Raw genomic sequence first — 16,942 nt, 5'->3', positions numbered from 1 at the left:
TCTAGGTATCTTTCCACAAGACATCATAAAAGATGGCCAAATCTCCACCCAGACATAGGTGAGTTCTTTAGGCATGTTTCCTATTAAACATTCTTCATCCGAGATGCTTTGAACTCATTAAGACGTAAGAGTCATCCTCTCTCATGATAGGATTCTATGTGAGTCCTTTAGGCGTGTTTCCTTCTAACACCCTGCATCCGAAATGCTTTGGACTCATTAAGGCTTAATAGCCATCCCCTTTACATGATAGGATTATCGGTGAGTCTTTTAGGCATGTTACCTATCCAACAGCCCACATCCGAATCATTAAGGCGTAACAACCATCATCTATACCATGATAGGATTTCACTTACAATTTTACTTGACTTTTGAACCAATCATCTTATCACTAGTAGCGTAAATTTTAAACTAATAACTTGATATACATGGTAAGTATTTGTAAGACTCACCAAACTTTGAGACTCATTCTAGTAGACGTCCTTTCGACTATATCCTTTTTCAGATCCTTAGTCAAAGGATCAACCACATTCTCTGAAGAACGGACGTCAATCACAAAGATGGCTCCTTGGCAAATGAGTTCTCTCAAATAGCCATGCTTCAGACAAATGGTCTGCTTCTTTCCATTGAACATCGAGTTCGTTGGCACAACACTCACCGCCTGATTATCACAATAGATAGTAAATGCGCCTTGCAATTCTGTCATTGGAAGGTATCGGAGAAAATAGTTAAGCCACTCAGCTTCATCTCCTATAGCACAGAGTGCGAAGAACTCAGATTCTATTAATGATTGTGTAATCATAGTCTGCTTCTTAGACTTTCACGAGACGGCAGCTCCACCCATGGTGAAGATAAAACCTTTAGTAGATCTGCACTCATCTGGTTCTTAGAACCAGCTTGCATCTGAATAGCCTTCAATTACAGCCGGATATCTAGTGTAGAATAGGCCCAGACCTGTAGTTCCTTTTAGGTATCTGATCAATCTCTAGACAACATCCCAATGAAGCTTTTTAGGATTACTTGTGAACCTACTAAGCATTCCTACAGTGAATACTATGTCTGGCCTTGTGCAGCTTATCACGTACATAAGAGTCCTAATGATCTTTGAGTACATTAGCTTCTCCACTGGTCTTCCAGTATTCGGTCGAAGCTTCTTGTTGTAATCATACGGCACTGACAGTTCTAACAGATCGTAGTATCCATACTTTCTTAACATGCTCTCGACATAATGAGATTGGGACAATCCAATACCATCTTCAAAGTATATGATTTTTATTCTGAGAATCACGTCCGTAGTTCCAATGTCCTTCATGCTAAATTGTGTTGAGAGAAATTTCTTAGTAGATATTATTATCTCCAAATCACTCCCGATTATTAGCATATCATCTACAAAGAGGTAGATAACCACCATCTTTTCTTCAGGGACCTTGATATATAGGCACTTGTCGAATTCACTGACTTGATACCTATTGTTGCGAACAACCCCATTGAACTTCTCATGTCAGAGTTTCGGTGTCTGCTTATGTCCATATAGAGACTTAATAAGTTTATAAACTTTACCAGCTGGAGTATCAAGTCTTTATGGTTTTTTCGTGTAGATCTCTTCTATGAGATCTTCATTGAGAAAGATAGTCTTCACATCTATCTGATGTATGACAAACATTTTTATCGCCGCCCATGCGATAAGCACTCTGATGGTAGTGATCCTGTAAACTGGTACACAGATATCAAAGAAATCTATTCATTCTCTCTGAGAAAATCTTTTCGCCACCAATCTTGCTTTGTACTTCTCAATAGTACCATCAGGACGAAGCTTCTTCTTAAAGATCCACTTGCAACTAATAGGTCTCGCATCTTCAGGTGCATCCACCAGCTCCCATTTATGATTTTGGATCAATGAATCCATCTCATCATCTATAGCTTCTTTTCACAGAAGAACGTCTGTTGACTGTATTACTTTTTAAAAAGTTTGTGGATCTCCATCCACTTTATAGGTAATGAAGTCATCTTTAAAATCTTTCTGTCTCCTGACACGCTTGGAAGAGGTGGTTCAATAACTCCTTCATCATTAACGCTTTTAGTTTCTCGTGAAACTGGCTCTTCTGGTGCATCTGACGTACTAGCATTCTATGATATATCTTTGAGCAAGAATTCTGCATCCCGAGCTGCATCTGACATACCAACATTCTCTGGTATATCTTTGAGCAATAAACTTTTATCTTTGATAAACTTATCCTCAAAGAATTCTGCATTCCGAGCTTCAATGACGGAGTTGGTTCCAAGGCCCAGGAACCTGCAAAGCATCGCTATCTTCAGCAAAACCAAGAAATACACACTTGTTTGTCTTTGGTCCAAGTTCAGGCCTTCTGATATCTAAAACTCAAACATATGCGAGACAGTCCCACACTTTGTGTGACGCCCCTGGGTTCACACAAGGCTGCAGTCCTTGGTGAAACCAAGAATGTCAAACTTGCTATGCACCACACCGTGCAATAACATGTTTCACCATCACAATTCTATCACTCTAGTAAAGTCAATAACCGGTGTAGGTACAAAAAGCAAGTAAAAGATAATACAAGAGATAACTGATGGAATAATAGGGATCAAAATGCTATTTCATCATTCAACATGCAGATAATACAAAAATAATGTCTGAAATGAATATACTGAGGTTCTCAACAAGCCTCAAATACAACAAGTCTGAATGAGGGATATAAGGCGTACAGCCTTTACAACATCTATAGCGTAGTCCTCAAATGTATAATACCAACTACAGTGGAGCCCAAAGAAATTATTACATAGCTAAAATGTAAAGCTGAACACTAAAGTAGTCCACTATCAACCTGCGACTCTCCGTGCTCCTGGCTCGTGACCTGAAAGGGGGAGGGACAACGAGCGTCAAAGCGCTAGCGAGCAACATCACAACCAACCCCAAGGGAAAGGGCTTGTTGTATAAGAAAATACAATTAATATATAATAGATCTAAAATCATTGGTCTTGCTAAAGAGGGTTTTAGTAGTTAGAAGTTTACAACACGAGAATAGGTACGTCGAGCGAAATAATCTAGACAAGGAAACCCTCATGTATATACCTTATATCTCAAATTTGTAAACTCCTAATCACCAAACCCGAGGTTCTAATACAGGAACAATAATAAATGAAATACAACAAATCTCAGAAACACAAGCGCAGTACCATATCATAGTCTACATGAATGTCATGTCAAAATCATGTCGTGAACTTCTGTAAGAAGGTCATATGCAGGGTTGAGAACTATGTTCGAAACAGGAACTTTGTAAGGTAGTTTCCAACTCATAGAATAAGTGGCAAATATCCTACACGAGGACTGAAATGGATTATAGTCCAACACGAGGACTGAAATGGATTATAGTCCAACACAAGGACTTCTATGGATTATAGTCCAACACGAGGACTGTGGCATAGAGGAAATATCACTGTGATGTATATAATGAAGTCTACTTATGTCAATCTACATTCAAACAGTGTATAAGTCTCCAAATCATACCCTCAGGTCATCTATCATGCATGGATTACATAGTGAGACTAAATGTCAAGGTCAGATAGTTCAGGCAAACCCCCGAACATAAGTAATATACCCAAAAATATCCAGAACAGAAAATCACAATAGATAGTGCGGCGGTCGACCGCACCGGTCAACCGCACTCTGGTATGCGACTGGTGGTCGACCGGAAAAACTTCGCGGTCGACCGGAAATAAATCGTGATCGACCGAAATAAATTGCGGTCGACCGGAAGAACGTCGCGGTTGACCGAAAATAAATCGCGGTCGACCGAAGCCTCTACACGAGCTCAGCGGTCGACCGCACCGATCGACCGCCGAGCGGACAGAAACCCAAATCTGGGTTTCTGTCAGCTCGAAACCTGAAACAAAAATTTTAAAAACGAATACCCATCTTTATGGAAATGTTATGCAGCAGTAAAACACAAATTTAAACCTTTAAAAATTGGTCAACAAGATCCCATATATATATAAACATGATCTACCCATTGTTAACAATAAAAGTAAAGTTTTTACTTCTTTTAAGCTAGATTCAGATCTAGATCTTTTAGACATGAACCATTGGTGAGTTTTATTTTAAGCTAGATTCAGATCTAGATCTTTTAGACATGAACCATTGGTGAGTTTTAAGAGCAAAGAATACATTAATTTCATACTTTACTAGATCTTTTAGACATGAACCATTGGTGAGTTTTAAGAGCAAAGAATACATTAATTTCATACTTTATGTCATAATGTTCTATTAGCTATTCAAAAATACGAATTTGGCTCAATAAAACCCAATAAAACTCAGTTCTTGACATGAAAACGAAAGGGGTGGGGGTTGGGCGAGAAGTTACTCGCCTTGGGTGTTGGCAACTGCTCTGGAGATGGTTCTCTTTCGATCTGACCTACAAACTCCCACTGCAACTCCTCCGAACTCCTCAAAGATCACCAGGTCTAATTAGGGTTTTTGGAGAGGGGAGAGGAAGGGGGCTAGGGTTTTGGTTTCAATTCTGAGGGGAGGCTCTCTCGTAAACAGTAGCATATATATACCCACTTACAAACCCGACCCGAAACCCAAAGACCCGAAACAAAACCATAAAAGAAAATGAAGCCTGAAACTCTCTGTGCGCTGGTCGGTCGACCGCACCGGTCGACCGCCACGGTCGACCGCGTCGGTCGACCGCTCAGCACAGAAATGCCTTCTGTAGGCATTTCACCTGCTGGCCATATACCACTCGATTTCTCTCACTTGTATACACCTGCTGGGTTCCTAAACCCTGGTAAAAATATATACATCTTATATATATATATATATATGGTTATTTATCACCATAGAAAGATTTATTACTATTAATCACACCATTTCATTATAAAATTTCGGGGTTTTACACTTTGAGACTATCCAAAGGATCTGGATATCCCAATCATAACTGATGAGGAGTACTGTTAGTTTTGGAATAGGGTACTCTGTTCAGAATTCAATTTGCCATCAACAAAGCCTCTTCCTAATAGCAGGTAGGTAGACCAGATATGATTAACATCAAATTTACCATCTCGGTCAATGTGTGATTCTTTCTTTCTGTAATCCTATTATATTACGGAGAATACAGAGCGGTAGTTTCATCAATGATTTCATGCTCCTTGAAATATGCTTTTGACTCCTTAGATCGGTACTCTCCTCCTTTATCACTCTTGAGTCTTTTCACCTGAAGTCCAAGTTGCTTCTCCACACGAGTCCGAAACTCGACAAACTTACTGAAGGCTTCATCTTTAGATTTTAGCAGGTAGACGTGGCAGAAGCGATAATGGTCATCAATGAAGGTGATGAAGTACTTCATGCCTCCTCGAGTGACGAAGTTCTTGAAGTCACAAGTATCTGAATAAATCAGATCCAACAGGTTGATGCTCCTTGTGACACTTAGAAAGAGCTTCCTTCTCAGCTTTGCTTGCGTGCAGACTTCACACTTCTCAGGTTTGTTACCTCCATATTTTGAAAGTAATCCTAACTTCTCCATGCTAAGTAGTTTTCTATAACTTACATGTCCCAGCCTATTGTGCCATAACACAGAGGAGTAAGCAGAAGAGGATATTTTATTTATAATTGAGTTGTGTACAATAGTATTAATCTTATACATGCCATCAATACGATATGCATTACCAAAATATATTTTCTTAAAAGATAACATAGCCTTTCCTCCTTGGAAATCCTGCCTCATAACTATATCACACAACAGGCTTCTAGAGACTAAGTTTTTGGCAATTTAGGAAACATGTTTCACATCCTTCAATGTGAGAGTCTTCCCTGAAGAGAGAGTCAGCACCACAGTCCTAATTTCAAGAACAGGAACTACAGAATGATTAGCTATTGATACGTTCTCTTTAGCAGCAATATAAAAAGAGAACAGATCTTTGTTGGAGTAGACATGACAGATAGCACTTATATCTAACCACCAGCCATAGATGTTGTTGGGAGTTGACACCTGAAAGAGCATAGCCACACAATCGTTAACTTGATTGACATTGTGTGCTACTTCCTTCTTTGGTGCTTTGCAGTCTTTGACAAAATGTCTTTGTTTCCCACAGTTGAAGTATTGGCCGCTCTTCTTGAACTCTTTCTTCTAAACATTCAGGTTCTTTGGGTTCTGGTTCTTCTTTTTGTTAAAAGACTTTTTCTTCTTCTTGGAAGAAGAACTACTACCCTTCTCAAAGTTAGCAGTCACTAAGTTAGTAGGCGTCTTTTGCTTACCAAGGAGCTTAGTCTTCGTACGAGTTTGAATCTCGTCCTCGATCCGAATAAACCTCTTCAAATCAGACAGCGTCACTTATCTTTTTCTTTTCCGAATATCAGTGGAGAATGACATACAAGATAGAGAAAGCTTGTTGTTAATTGCACCAAAAATAAAGGTTTGACAAAGATTGATCTTTTCATCCTTCAGCTACATAACAAGTTTTTTAAGCTCTTTGACTTGAGGCAAAACCTCAGTATCATCTTCGAACTTGAAGTCCAGAAACTTGTTAATGAGGTGAGACTTGGACAACTTCTCCTCATCCTTGTACTAGTCCTCCAGAGCATTTCAGATTTTTTTTGCAGAGGGCTTGTTAGTGTAAGCATCTCCTAGATGGTCGACCAGACAGTTAAGGAGATAACTCCTACAGAAGTGATCATCTCTAGCCGAAGAAGCTTCAGACTCAGAATATTCTTCAGAGTCGGGTTTCTCCTCAGAAACCACATAGTAGATTTTTAGGAGTTACATCCCGAAGATCACTTTCCGACGCCATGCGTTGAAGTTAGATCCGTCAAAGTTTTCTAACTTAAGATAGTCTACTCCAAGAGTCCTCGCATGATCCATGGTAGATCAGAAATATTGCTTTAAGATTGTTAGCGTCTGTGGCTAAATGTGGAATAAAATAGAGAAAACTGTAAGAAAGCTGAAGTGTTGTATTTTAAAACTTTTTCAAGTTAGCTGATGTGCGTTAGTAAAACATTATGCTTAAAGTAATATTTGACCTACTCGGGTGTAAGGAACCCAAAGCCAAACTGCTTTCAGAAATAGTAGTACAGTACAATGGTGTGCACCAACCAAGTACTGTCAAGATCTCCTCAATCTATAAGACCTTTCGGTCAAAGTAACGATCTCCTCGATATGTTAAAACCTTTCGGTTAAAACTTTTTAGTTCAGGCAAATATTTTTTCGATCTGTAAAAACCATTCGGTTTAGGAAAAGATCTTTCTATCTGTAAAAAACCTTTTGGTTCAGGGCTATATTTCTTCAGGCACAGACTAAAGCTTGTACGCCTTTAAACTCTGCAGCAGCAGCACAGCGACTCAACATATACAACACTTCAGTGTGTTTTTAGTGTCTTCAAGAGCTTCAAGAGCTGCCCCAAGGGGCACTATTTATAGGCCTCTAAGGCCAGTTCAAGGGTCATCAATAGTCAATATGACTATTACAAATCATAATGATAATTATGATTATAACAACAAATGACTTAATTGCTGTAACTGCTGCATGCAGTCTTAATTGCTGCATGTAGATACGCTTGAACACGAGGGTCGCATTTCTACGCAAGCGAGGGTCATGTCGAGCCTCACAAACGTGAGGGTCGCGTCCAGCCTCACGAGGGTTGCGTTTCCTCTCGTGAACGCGAGAGTCGCGTTTCCTGTCGTGAAGGCAAAGGTTGCACCCTCGTGCAAACGCGAGGGTCGCACCTTCGCGCGAACGCGAGGGACACGTTCCCTTTCGCAAACGCGAGGGTCGCTCATTGTGCGCCTTAGCCCGATTAGCCTCGATCACCGGCCGATTGTCCCACGGCCCACTACCCACTAGTACTTATGAGGGATTAATTGATTTATTTAAGCAAAAACAATTCTCAGCTTGCTGTCGGCAAGCCTCGATCTGAGGAATTTTGGAACACCAAAACTTTAACTTTCCACTACGCTACTAAGGATTTCTAAAAAATACCAATAGTTAATAAATATATAGTTTGAAAACTCATTTTTGAAAAGCGGTTTTGACCAAAAAATCCGACACAATTTAGTTTTTTGCCAGTTAAACTGAGGAAAGAAAGTAATTACATCATGAGATTTCCACATGACATCTGAACCTAACTTGGAAATAATGTGGTACGCAGTTCAGGGAGTGTAAATGCTAATTAAATAGTCTAGGGGTATAAGTGACTGCACCAATGATATAGGGAGCGTGTATGCAATTAACCGTAATATTTTAGTTTGTGTAGTCCAAACTCTTCACATTTGAGATATATCTTCACTGCTTATTCATTCCCATGCTTCTATATTGTCTTGTGTAGGTTCTCTCAGATATTCATGTCTCAGTAGTCAGTAGCTGTTTGTTTCTAGTTTTTCGACTCACTGTTCATCAAGGCATGGTCACTTCAGACTTTTGTGAATTTGAGTTTTGTAATGCAATGTTATTTTTATTTTATTTTATTGTGCTGGCCCTTGTATTAAATTTTTCAAGAAAAACGTAAAAAAATTCTCTCAAATGTTTCTATTAGAAGGGATATCATGTCAGCTGCAATGCGTATATTAGTGTCACTACATCATGTTCTTTTGAATCGAAAAACAAATGGTATTGCAATTTTAGCTTCTGGGAGAGAAATAAGAGGGAGGAATTTTATTTCACAATAAGTTAGATGTTCTGCTTACATTTTGCTTGAAAACTGTTACCCCCGCAGTTTTTCTTTCCCCTCTTTAAACAAAGGCGTGTGCCTCATCACCTTAGCACCTTTATTATCCAACGCTACCTTTTTAGCGCCAAATCACGTTTCTTTACTTAGCTCTGTTTGGGAACGACTAAAAAAAAATTTATTCTAACCAGGTTAGGAATAAACTGAAGGGAGGCGATTTGGCTTCAAAGGTATTTATTTAAGGGTTATCTTTTGGCCTATGGAAAGTTTGGTCAATAATGATTAGTTTTTGTTAAACATCAGTTATCCCCAAGATGGGATCAGGATCAATTCTGGCCCAGCTGGTTTCGAAACATAGTCTATAGTTTAGATCCCTCTTGTTAGATGTTGAATGTAATCCAAGTCAGCAGCCAAGTCAACAAGGCGCATAAGAGCTACAGTTTCTAGAAGCTACGTTTTTAGTTGTAGGTCTATTTTTGTTAAGAATAAGTTGTAATCTGGTTGTTAATTATAGGCAGTCACGTTTTTTGTTTAGAGGTGTGCTGGAATTAGTTTAGAGAGGGTAGTTTCCATATTTAGTTGAAGTCATGTAGTGGGTTGGTTATAGGCTAGTTATAGCAGCGTTATTTTGGGGTTAGTGGGTGCTAAATTAGGATTATGCTCTGTATTAAATACTTAGTTATAGCAGCGTTATTTTGGGGTTAGTGGGTGCTAAATTAGGATTATGCTCTGTATTAAATACTGTATCTTTTGTATCTGTTAATTAAGGAAGTTGAGTCAAAAAAATCAAAAAAATTTTGTGTGTTCTGTTTTTTCTATTACCGAAACTTCCAACAATTTTGGTATCAGAGCCAAAGGTGAGAGATCAGGGCAGATCCGACCATGGCAGAGAACATGAGCGTTTTGAATCCGTCAATTCCGCAGTTCAAGGGACACAACTACGAGTTCTGGAGCATCAAGATACGAACTTTGCTCAAGTCGCAAGGTCTATGGGAATTGGTGGAGACGGGAGCACCGGACACAGATCCCACACCAACAGAAACAGCGAAGCGAGATGCGAAGGCATTGTTCTTCATTCAACAAGCCGTTGTTGACACGGTGTTCACAAAAATAGCAGTAGCGGCATCGGCAAAGGAGGCATGGACAACCCTGAAAACCGCATTCCAGGAAAATTCGAAAGTTCGCGAGATAAGGCTACAAGGCTTGAGAAGAGAGTTTGAGCCGTTGAACATGAATCAAGGCGAATCTGTTCAAGCATTTGTCACAAGAGTCACATCCATCGTCAACCAAATCAAGAGTTGTGGCGAATATCTCACAGAAAAGATCGTGGTTATGAAGGTGCTCCGCAGCCTTACAGCAAAATTCGACCATGTCGTGGCAGCAATTGAAGAGTCCAAGGACCTGTCCACATGCTCTTTCGACGAGTTGATGGGTTCGCTGCAAGCCCATGAAGTACGACTTCTCAGATCTGAAGAGAAGGATGATTCTAAGGCGTTCCTCACCAGAGGCAACTCAAGTAGAGGAAGAGGTCGCAGCGGTAGAGGTTGTGAACGCGGATCTTCAGCCACGTGAAGAAACCGCGTGAAGAGAACGAGAGTGGGGCCCAGTTTCCACGTGAAGAAATAAAACGCGTTCAAGAGTTCACATGTGTGAACGCGGTTTCGTAGAAGTGGGCCACACCCGAGTTGACAGATCTGTTTCCTCTACTTATAAATACCCTAATTTCTTCTAGGTTTTTTTTAGGTGCTCGGAAAATAAAACAGTAGGCAGGTGCAAAGAATTTCTTTTGCGGCTACGGAGAAAATAGTAGTGTGGGGAAATTGAATTTTTGCCTGTGAATTTTTTCGGCTGAGTGCAGAGGAGATTTTTTTTGTGCAGTGCTTTTGTTTTGCTTTTGAGAGAGATAATTGTGTGAGAGATTTGAGAGATTGTGTGAGGGTTTAGATTGAGTAATTGTAAACCCTAGTTGTATTCTCTCCCTCTAATAGTAGATCTCCCCCTCCTTGCCTCGTGGACATAGGCAGTTTGCCGAACCACGTAAAATTTGTTTTTTGTGTTTGTGGTCATTGTAATAGTTTTAGGATCCCTCGACAAGTCAGTCCTAGAACTGATGAGAGGAAGAGCCGATATCTTACTTTGTTGAGATATTCGATTCAGATTCTTACTTTCTTGGTGAGACGGGAATTCTTATTGATCTTTCTCTCTTATTGTGTACTAGAAACTCTGCCGAAATTTCCGCTGCGCACAACAGAGGTCGTGGAAGAGGCACGAGCAGCGGGGACAACCGTCAACAACAACAAACAACAAAGAAGGATATCGAGTGCTACTATTGCCACAAGTTCGGTCACGTCAAGGCAGATTGCTACAAGAAGAAGAGGGAAGACGGACAAGGCAAGCAAGGCATTGAATGCCACTATTGTCACAGAATCAGCCATGTGCAGGCTGATTACTACAAGAAGAAGCGTGAGGAAGAGCAAGCCAATGTTGTAGAGGAGAAAGGCACCGAAACCATGCTCTTCATGGCAAAAATTGATAAGAAATCAGACGTGAGTCAAGTTTGGTTCCTGGACAGCGGATGTTCTAATCACATGTCCGGTTACAAGTATCTCTTCGAAGAATTGGACGAGTCATACAAGAAGCCTGTGAGTCTCGGCAACGACAAACAAATACAAGTTGAAGGTATCGACAAGGTGGCTATCCAAACTGCAAACAATACAAGGTATCTACAAAATGTATACTACATCCCGCAACTTTCAAAAAATATCCTAAGCATCGAGCAAATGATGGACAACGGGTATGCGATCAAATTCGAAGGCAACACTTGTAAAATTGAGGAGTCATCAACAAAGCATGTGATGGCAACCATTCGGAAGACACAAAATAACTTGTTTCCGCTGGAAATAACAGAGGTTGATGATACTGCACTTGCAATTATGGAACCTAATCAAAGCAGATTATGGCATCTAAGGTACATGCATTTAAATATTAATGGTTTGAAATTACTAAACCAGAAAAATATGGTGATAGGACTACCAGAGATAGAGGAAGTCGGGTTATGCGAAGGTTGTACACTTGGCAAACAATCCAAATTGCCATTTCCGAAGGATCAATCTCTCCGTGCAACTCGAGTACTTGAATTGGTGCATACCGACCTATGTGGGCCCATGGAGACGAGTTCAATAGGAGGAAGTAAATATTTCATGTTGTTCATCGACGATTTCAGTAGAATGACATGGGTATTCTTCATTACCTATAAAAGCAAAGCATTTAAGATGTTCAAGAAGTTCAAAGCCATGACTGAAACGCAAACCGGCATGAAACTGAAAGCGTTAAGATCGGATCGGGGTGGTGAGTATCAATCAACCAAATTCAAGAAATTTTGTGAACAAGAAGGCATCTTGCAGCAACTAACCACACCCTACACCCCCGAGCAAAACGGTGTAGCCGAGCGAAAGAACCGAACCATTGTTGAGTTGGCAAGAAGCATGCTGAAATCAAAAGGCATATAGAATTCTTGTTGGGCAGAAGCCGTAGCCACAGCAGTCTACATCCTCAACCTTTCACCGACAAAGCCAGTCATGAACAAAACTCCGTATGAGGCGTGGTTCGGAAGGAAACCAACTATGAGTCACTTACGAGTCTTTGGATGCATTGCCTTGTATTTGACTACAACGAAACATTCTCCCCTGTTGCGAGGTTTGAAACCGTTCGACTCTTGTTAGCACTAGCTGTCCAATTAAAGCAACCAAACTTTCAACTCGATGTTAAGTCTGCTTTCTTGAATGGAGAACTAATGGAAGAGGTGTATGTCGAGCAACCTGAAGGCTTCAAAATCAAAGGCAAAAAAAACTGGGTGTATCGGCTCTACAAAGCACTTTATGGCTTGAAGCAAGCCCCACGAGCGTGGTATAGCAAGGTAGATGCATGCTTTCAGACCTTGGGGTTCACGAGAAGCAAGAACGAGTCGAATCTCTATCAAACATAACATAGGTCTGCTGGTTGTTTGTTTATATGTTGATGATATGATCTACTTCGGTACAGATCAAGGAATGGTTCAAACATTTAAAGAACAAATGATGCGTATGTTCAAGATGAAAGATTTAGGTAAGATGCATTACTTTCTAGGGCTAGAGATTGAGCAAGAAAAAGGTCATATGTTCATTTCTCAGAGGAAGTATGCCAAAGATCTAGTCGAGAAGTTAGGAATGAAAGGATGCAATCCCGTGCAAACACCATCTGATGTCAATGAAAAACTCACAGCAAAGGATGGCACATAACATATTGATGCAACACGATTCCGAAGTTTGGTTGGAGGCTTGATGTATTTGACACACACACGTCCCGACATCTCGCACGCAGTTAGGGTCATCTCAAGGTTCATGCAAACACCGACCAAACAACACATGGGTGCAGCAAGAAGGATATTAAGGTATGTTACAGGCACAACGAGCTATGGCCTGTGGTACAAATCTGTGGAGAATCCAAGTTTAATTGGGTATAGCGATAACGATTGGGCAGGGAGCCTAGACGATAGAAGGAGCACATCCGGGCAAGTGTTCTTCTATGGCGACAATGCAATTTGCTGGAATTCAAAGAAGCAATCAACCGTTTCACTTTCCACAGCTGAAGCGGAGTACAATGCTGTGACTTCAGCTGCACGTCAAGGGGTCTGGCTTAGACGCATGCTAGAAGAGTTAAATTGCAAGCAAAAAGGAGCAACAATAATACTATGCGACAACCAGTCAACGATAGCAATGAGCAAAAATCTGGTGTTTCATAGTCGTACTAAGCATATTGATACAAAGCAACACTTCATCCGAGAGTTGGTTGAGCAAAAGGAAATCGAATTGGAGTATGCTAATACGAATGAACAAGTTGCAGATATCATGACCAAGGCTCTTGCAAGAGAGAAGTTTGTTTGGTGTCGAAGAATGATGGACGTAGATGACTTTGGATTAAGGGGGAGTGTTGAATGTAATTCAAGTCAGCAGCCAAGTCAGCAAGGCGCATAAGGGCTGCAGTTTCCAGAAGCTACGTTTTTAGTTGTAGGTCTATTTTTGTTAAGAATAAGTTGTAATCTGGTTGTTAATTATAGGCAGCCACATTCTTTTTGTTTAGAGGTGTGCTGGAATTAGTTTAGAGAGGGTAGTTTCCATATTTAGTTGAAGTCATGTAGTGGTTTGGTTATAGGCTAGTTATAGCAGCGTTATTTTGGGATTAGTGGGTGCTAAATTAGGATTATGCTCTGTATTAAATACCGTGTCTTTTGTATCTGTTAATTAAGGAAGTTGAGTCAAAAAAATCAAAAAATTCTGTGTGTTCTGTTTTTTCTATTACCGAAACTTCCAACATTAGACACCTCAAGTTCAGGCGTTTCCTTGGGACAAATGTCTTTGGGGTTTGATGGGAAACCCCCAAAGTTCAGGGGGTTTTGTGAAACTAACCTATTTAACCTCTCCTCCACGTTTCTTGCATAGCCTGTTAATTGGACCAGCACACGGTCAAAAACCATGCAAGCCTTCCGCAGACATAGAACATAGTTTTGGAAAAAAAAGACACCAAATACAGTAATCCACTTGGCTCTCTCCAAGCCTCAAAGGCCGCTTAGTCCTCCTATTTATTCCCTTCTCATTTCTACCCTGATTCGTATATCTCATAAACTCTTCATTGAACTTAATCAAGCTAAAAGACAGCGCAAAAATGGGCCAAAGAGGGGATGACAAGATAGCTTTCAGCGAAGAGCAAGAAGCCCTTGTGGTCGAATCGTGGAAGGTTATGAAGAAGGATGCAGCATCATTGGGACTAAAGCTCTTCTTGAGGTCTTACTCTCATTCTATCCTTTATACTGTTCTATTAGTTTCTGCAAATAATATTTTTTATTCCATTATACACAACTGCGTTCCTGATGATTTTCGCTATGTTAATTAGTACGAAAAGGCTGTCCATGAAATTTTAGAAAACGAGTGATCAGATCATAAAATTCTCTACGAATGTGTACTATTATTATTATTATTTTAAGATTTTATTGTCTTTTAGGGTGTTTGAGATTGCTCCATCAACAGCGAAGCTCTTCCCTTTCTTGCGCGACTCAAACGTGCCCCTTGAGAAGAACCCGAAGCTCAAACAACATGCCATGTACGTATTCATTATGGTACGTTATTTTTCTTCTCTGTATTTGTGCGCGTGTGCCCGTGCATGATTATGTGTTGTTCCTGCTTATTTTTAAAATTTGTTACCTTCTTCTTATAAATTGTTGCTTCATTTTGTGTGAAGACTTGCGACTCAGCGGCACAATTGAGGAAGGAAGGTGAGGTGACTGTGAAGGACACAACCTTGAAGAAGCTTGGGGCTTCTCACTCCAAGTATGGTGTGCTTAATGAACATTTTGAGGTGCAAAATCAAACTCTAGGGCTAAAACTTGCATATTACATTGATCAACAACATGTCGAATTCAATATTTTAATTACCGTACTAATTTCTAGAAACATATTTCCAGTACATAGAATTACATTCAAGCAAGTTTACTGTCATTCTCAGTGTGGTTACCGGTCCAACACGTTATTGAAATTTACAATGCAATATATTATTATTATTTACAAAGTTTATGATATATTGTTTAATATGAAAATACAAAATCTATTAGCATTTGACCTGAGCAACAACATGACGGGACCTTAACAACAACTGACCGCATAAGCATTCAGTAATGACAAAGTTTGCATATGTATGTTTCCATGATTCGTGTATAAGTTGACCTATGATGCAACTTTAAGCATCACATTTTTGGACTGTTGTCTGTAAATCCTAATCTTAGACATAATTTATTTTGGAGATGGATTAGATTGCAGACTTGTTCTGGGTGGAAGTAAACTTTTATGACTTATGTACAGAGTTGACATGTAATTCAAATCTAAGCATCAAATTTTCGGAGTATTGCATGTTCCTAATCTTAGAGAAAAGTGAGAGGTACGTTGCCTGATGGTTTTGGTTTGGATGTAGGTGCTGAGGTTTGCACTTTTGGACACAATAAAGGATGCTGTCCCTGACATGTGGGGTCCAGAGATGAAGAGTGCTTGGACTGAAGCTTATAATCAGCTGGTTGCTGCTATCAAACAAGAGATGAGGCGATCATCTTAAGCTTTGGCGCATTTCGCATTTGTTAGTTATGGGCGTCACTAAGCCATGTCTGTCGTGTGATTAATAAAGTCCTTTTGGATAAGTACGTGTTTACTCTATTCAGGTGCTTGTTGCTCTTAATAGAGAATTTGTGTTTTTTCAATTTAAATTGTGGAACCGACTCAACCAACGATTGAGATAAATGAAATGATTATCCTTTAACAATATATATATATATACAAGTCCTCTGAATATCATATTTATGTATGGATACATGCCTCCCAAATCATCATATATATCTGGATACAAGGTCGTCCTATATTGTATGTTTGGATACAAGCCTTCCAAATCATCATATTTCATACTAGTCCTCCAAACTATTAAGTTCTTTGAAACAAGTCCATATGTTTAATCCCATCCACTTAATCCAACTAAACTAACGGGACTATTGGGAATTAGATTTTAAATTAGAGAAACTTTTTTGAAAACTTAGCATAATAGAGTTGGTTTTTGTTTACGACCATAATTAGCGTAAATGTTAATCTTCCTCCTAGAGCCTGTGAATGGGTGGGGGCCACAGTGTTGGCCAAGTAAACCGCGTGAAAATGATTCACGTGAAATGATAATGGACCACGGGTGAAGGCAAAGCTAAGATCCAGCGGACAAGTCCTGAGGCCCAAGTTCGCATTGGTTGTAAACCGCATCACTAGGCTATTTATACCCACGAGATTTTCTAGGGTTCTGTGCGCAAGTTTGGGGTTTACATTGGCGGTTGCAGCAGGAGAAAAGAAGGAGCAGCGGCTGTCTCTTCGGGTGTGCAGAGGCGGCATTTGAAGTCGGCTGTTCTCTTTTCTTTGGTGGCGCTGGCAGAAGGCTTTTGTTAGGGTTTTGTGCATCGTTTTGAGAGAGATATTTGTATGAGGGATTAGAGAATTTGTGAGAGGGTTTAGGTTGTGTGATTGTAAACCCCAGTTGTATCTCTCCCTCTAATAGTAGATCTCCCCCTTCTTGCCCCGTGGACGTAGGCTATTTGCCGAACCACGTAAAAGTTGTGTTCTTGCCGTGATTTGTAATAGCTTGTAGGATCCCTCGACGCGCAGTCCTAGAGCTGACGAGAGGACCCTCGACGCGCAGTCCTAGAGCTGACGAGAGGAAG

The 16,942-nt window shown here is 40.2% G+C and overlaps 1 protein-coding gene across 1 annotated transcript; it reads left to right on the top strand.

Annotated features, from left to right (window-relative positions):
* Nucleotides 14,247-16,013, top strand: LOC109849734 (non-symbiotic hemoglobin 1-like). The gene is made up of 4 exons (XM_020419599.1): nt 14,247-14,489; nt 14,707-14,821; nt 14,944-15,060; nt 15,670-16,013. Exons 1-4 carry the CDS (start codon nt 14,371-14,373, stop codon nt 15,805-15,807), a joined length of 489 nt encoding a protein of 162 aa, XP_020275188.1. The 5' UTR covers nt 14,247-14,370; the 3' UTR covers nt 15,808-16,013.

This window comes from Asparagus officinalis, chromosome 7 (genome assembly GCF_001876935.1).
Source record: "Asparagus officinalis chromosome 7, Aspof.V1, whole genome shotgun sequence".
NCBI classification, from domain to species: Eukaryota; Viridiplantae; Streptophyta; class Magnoliopsida; order Asparagales; family Asparagaceae; genus Asparagus; species Asparagus officinalis.
Note: the sequence above shows the minus strand (reverse complement) of the source record. Positions and strands in the feature narration are given on the sequence as shown.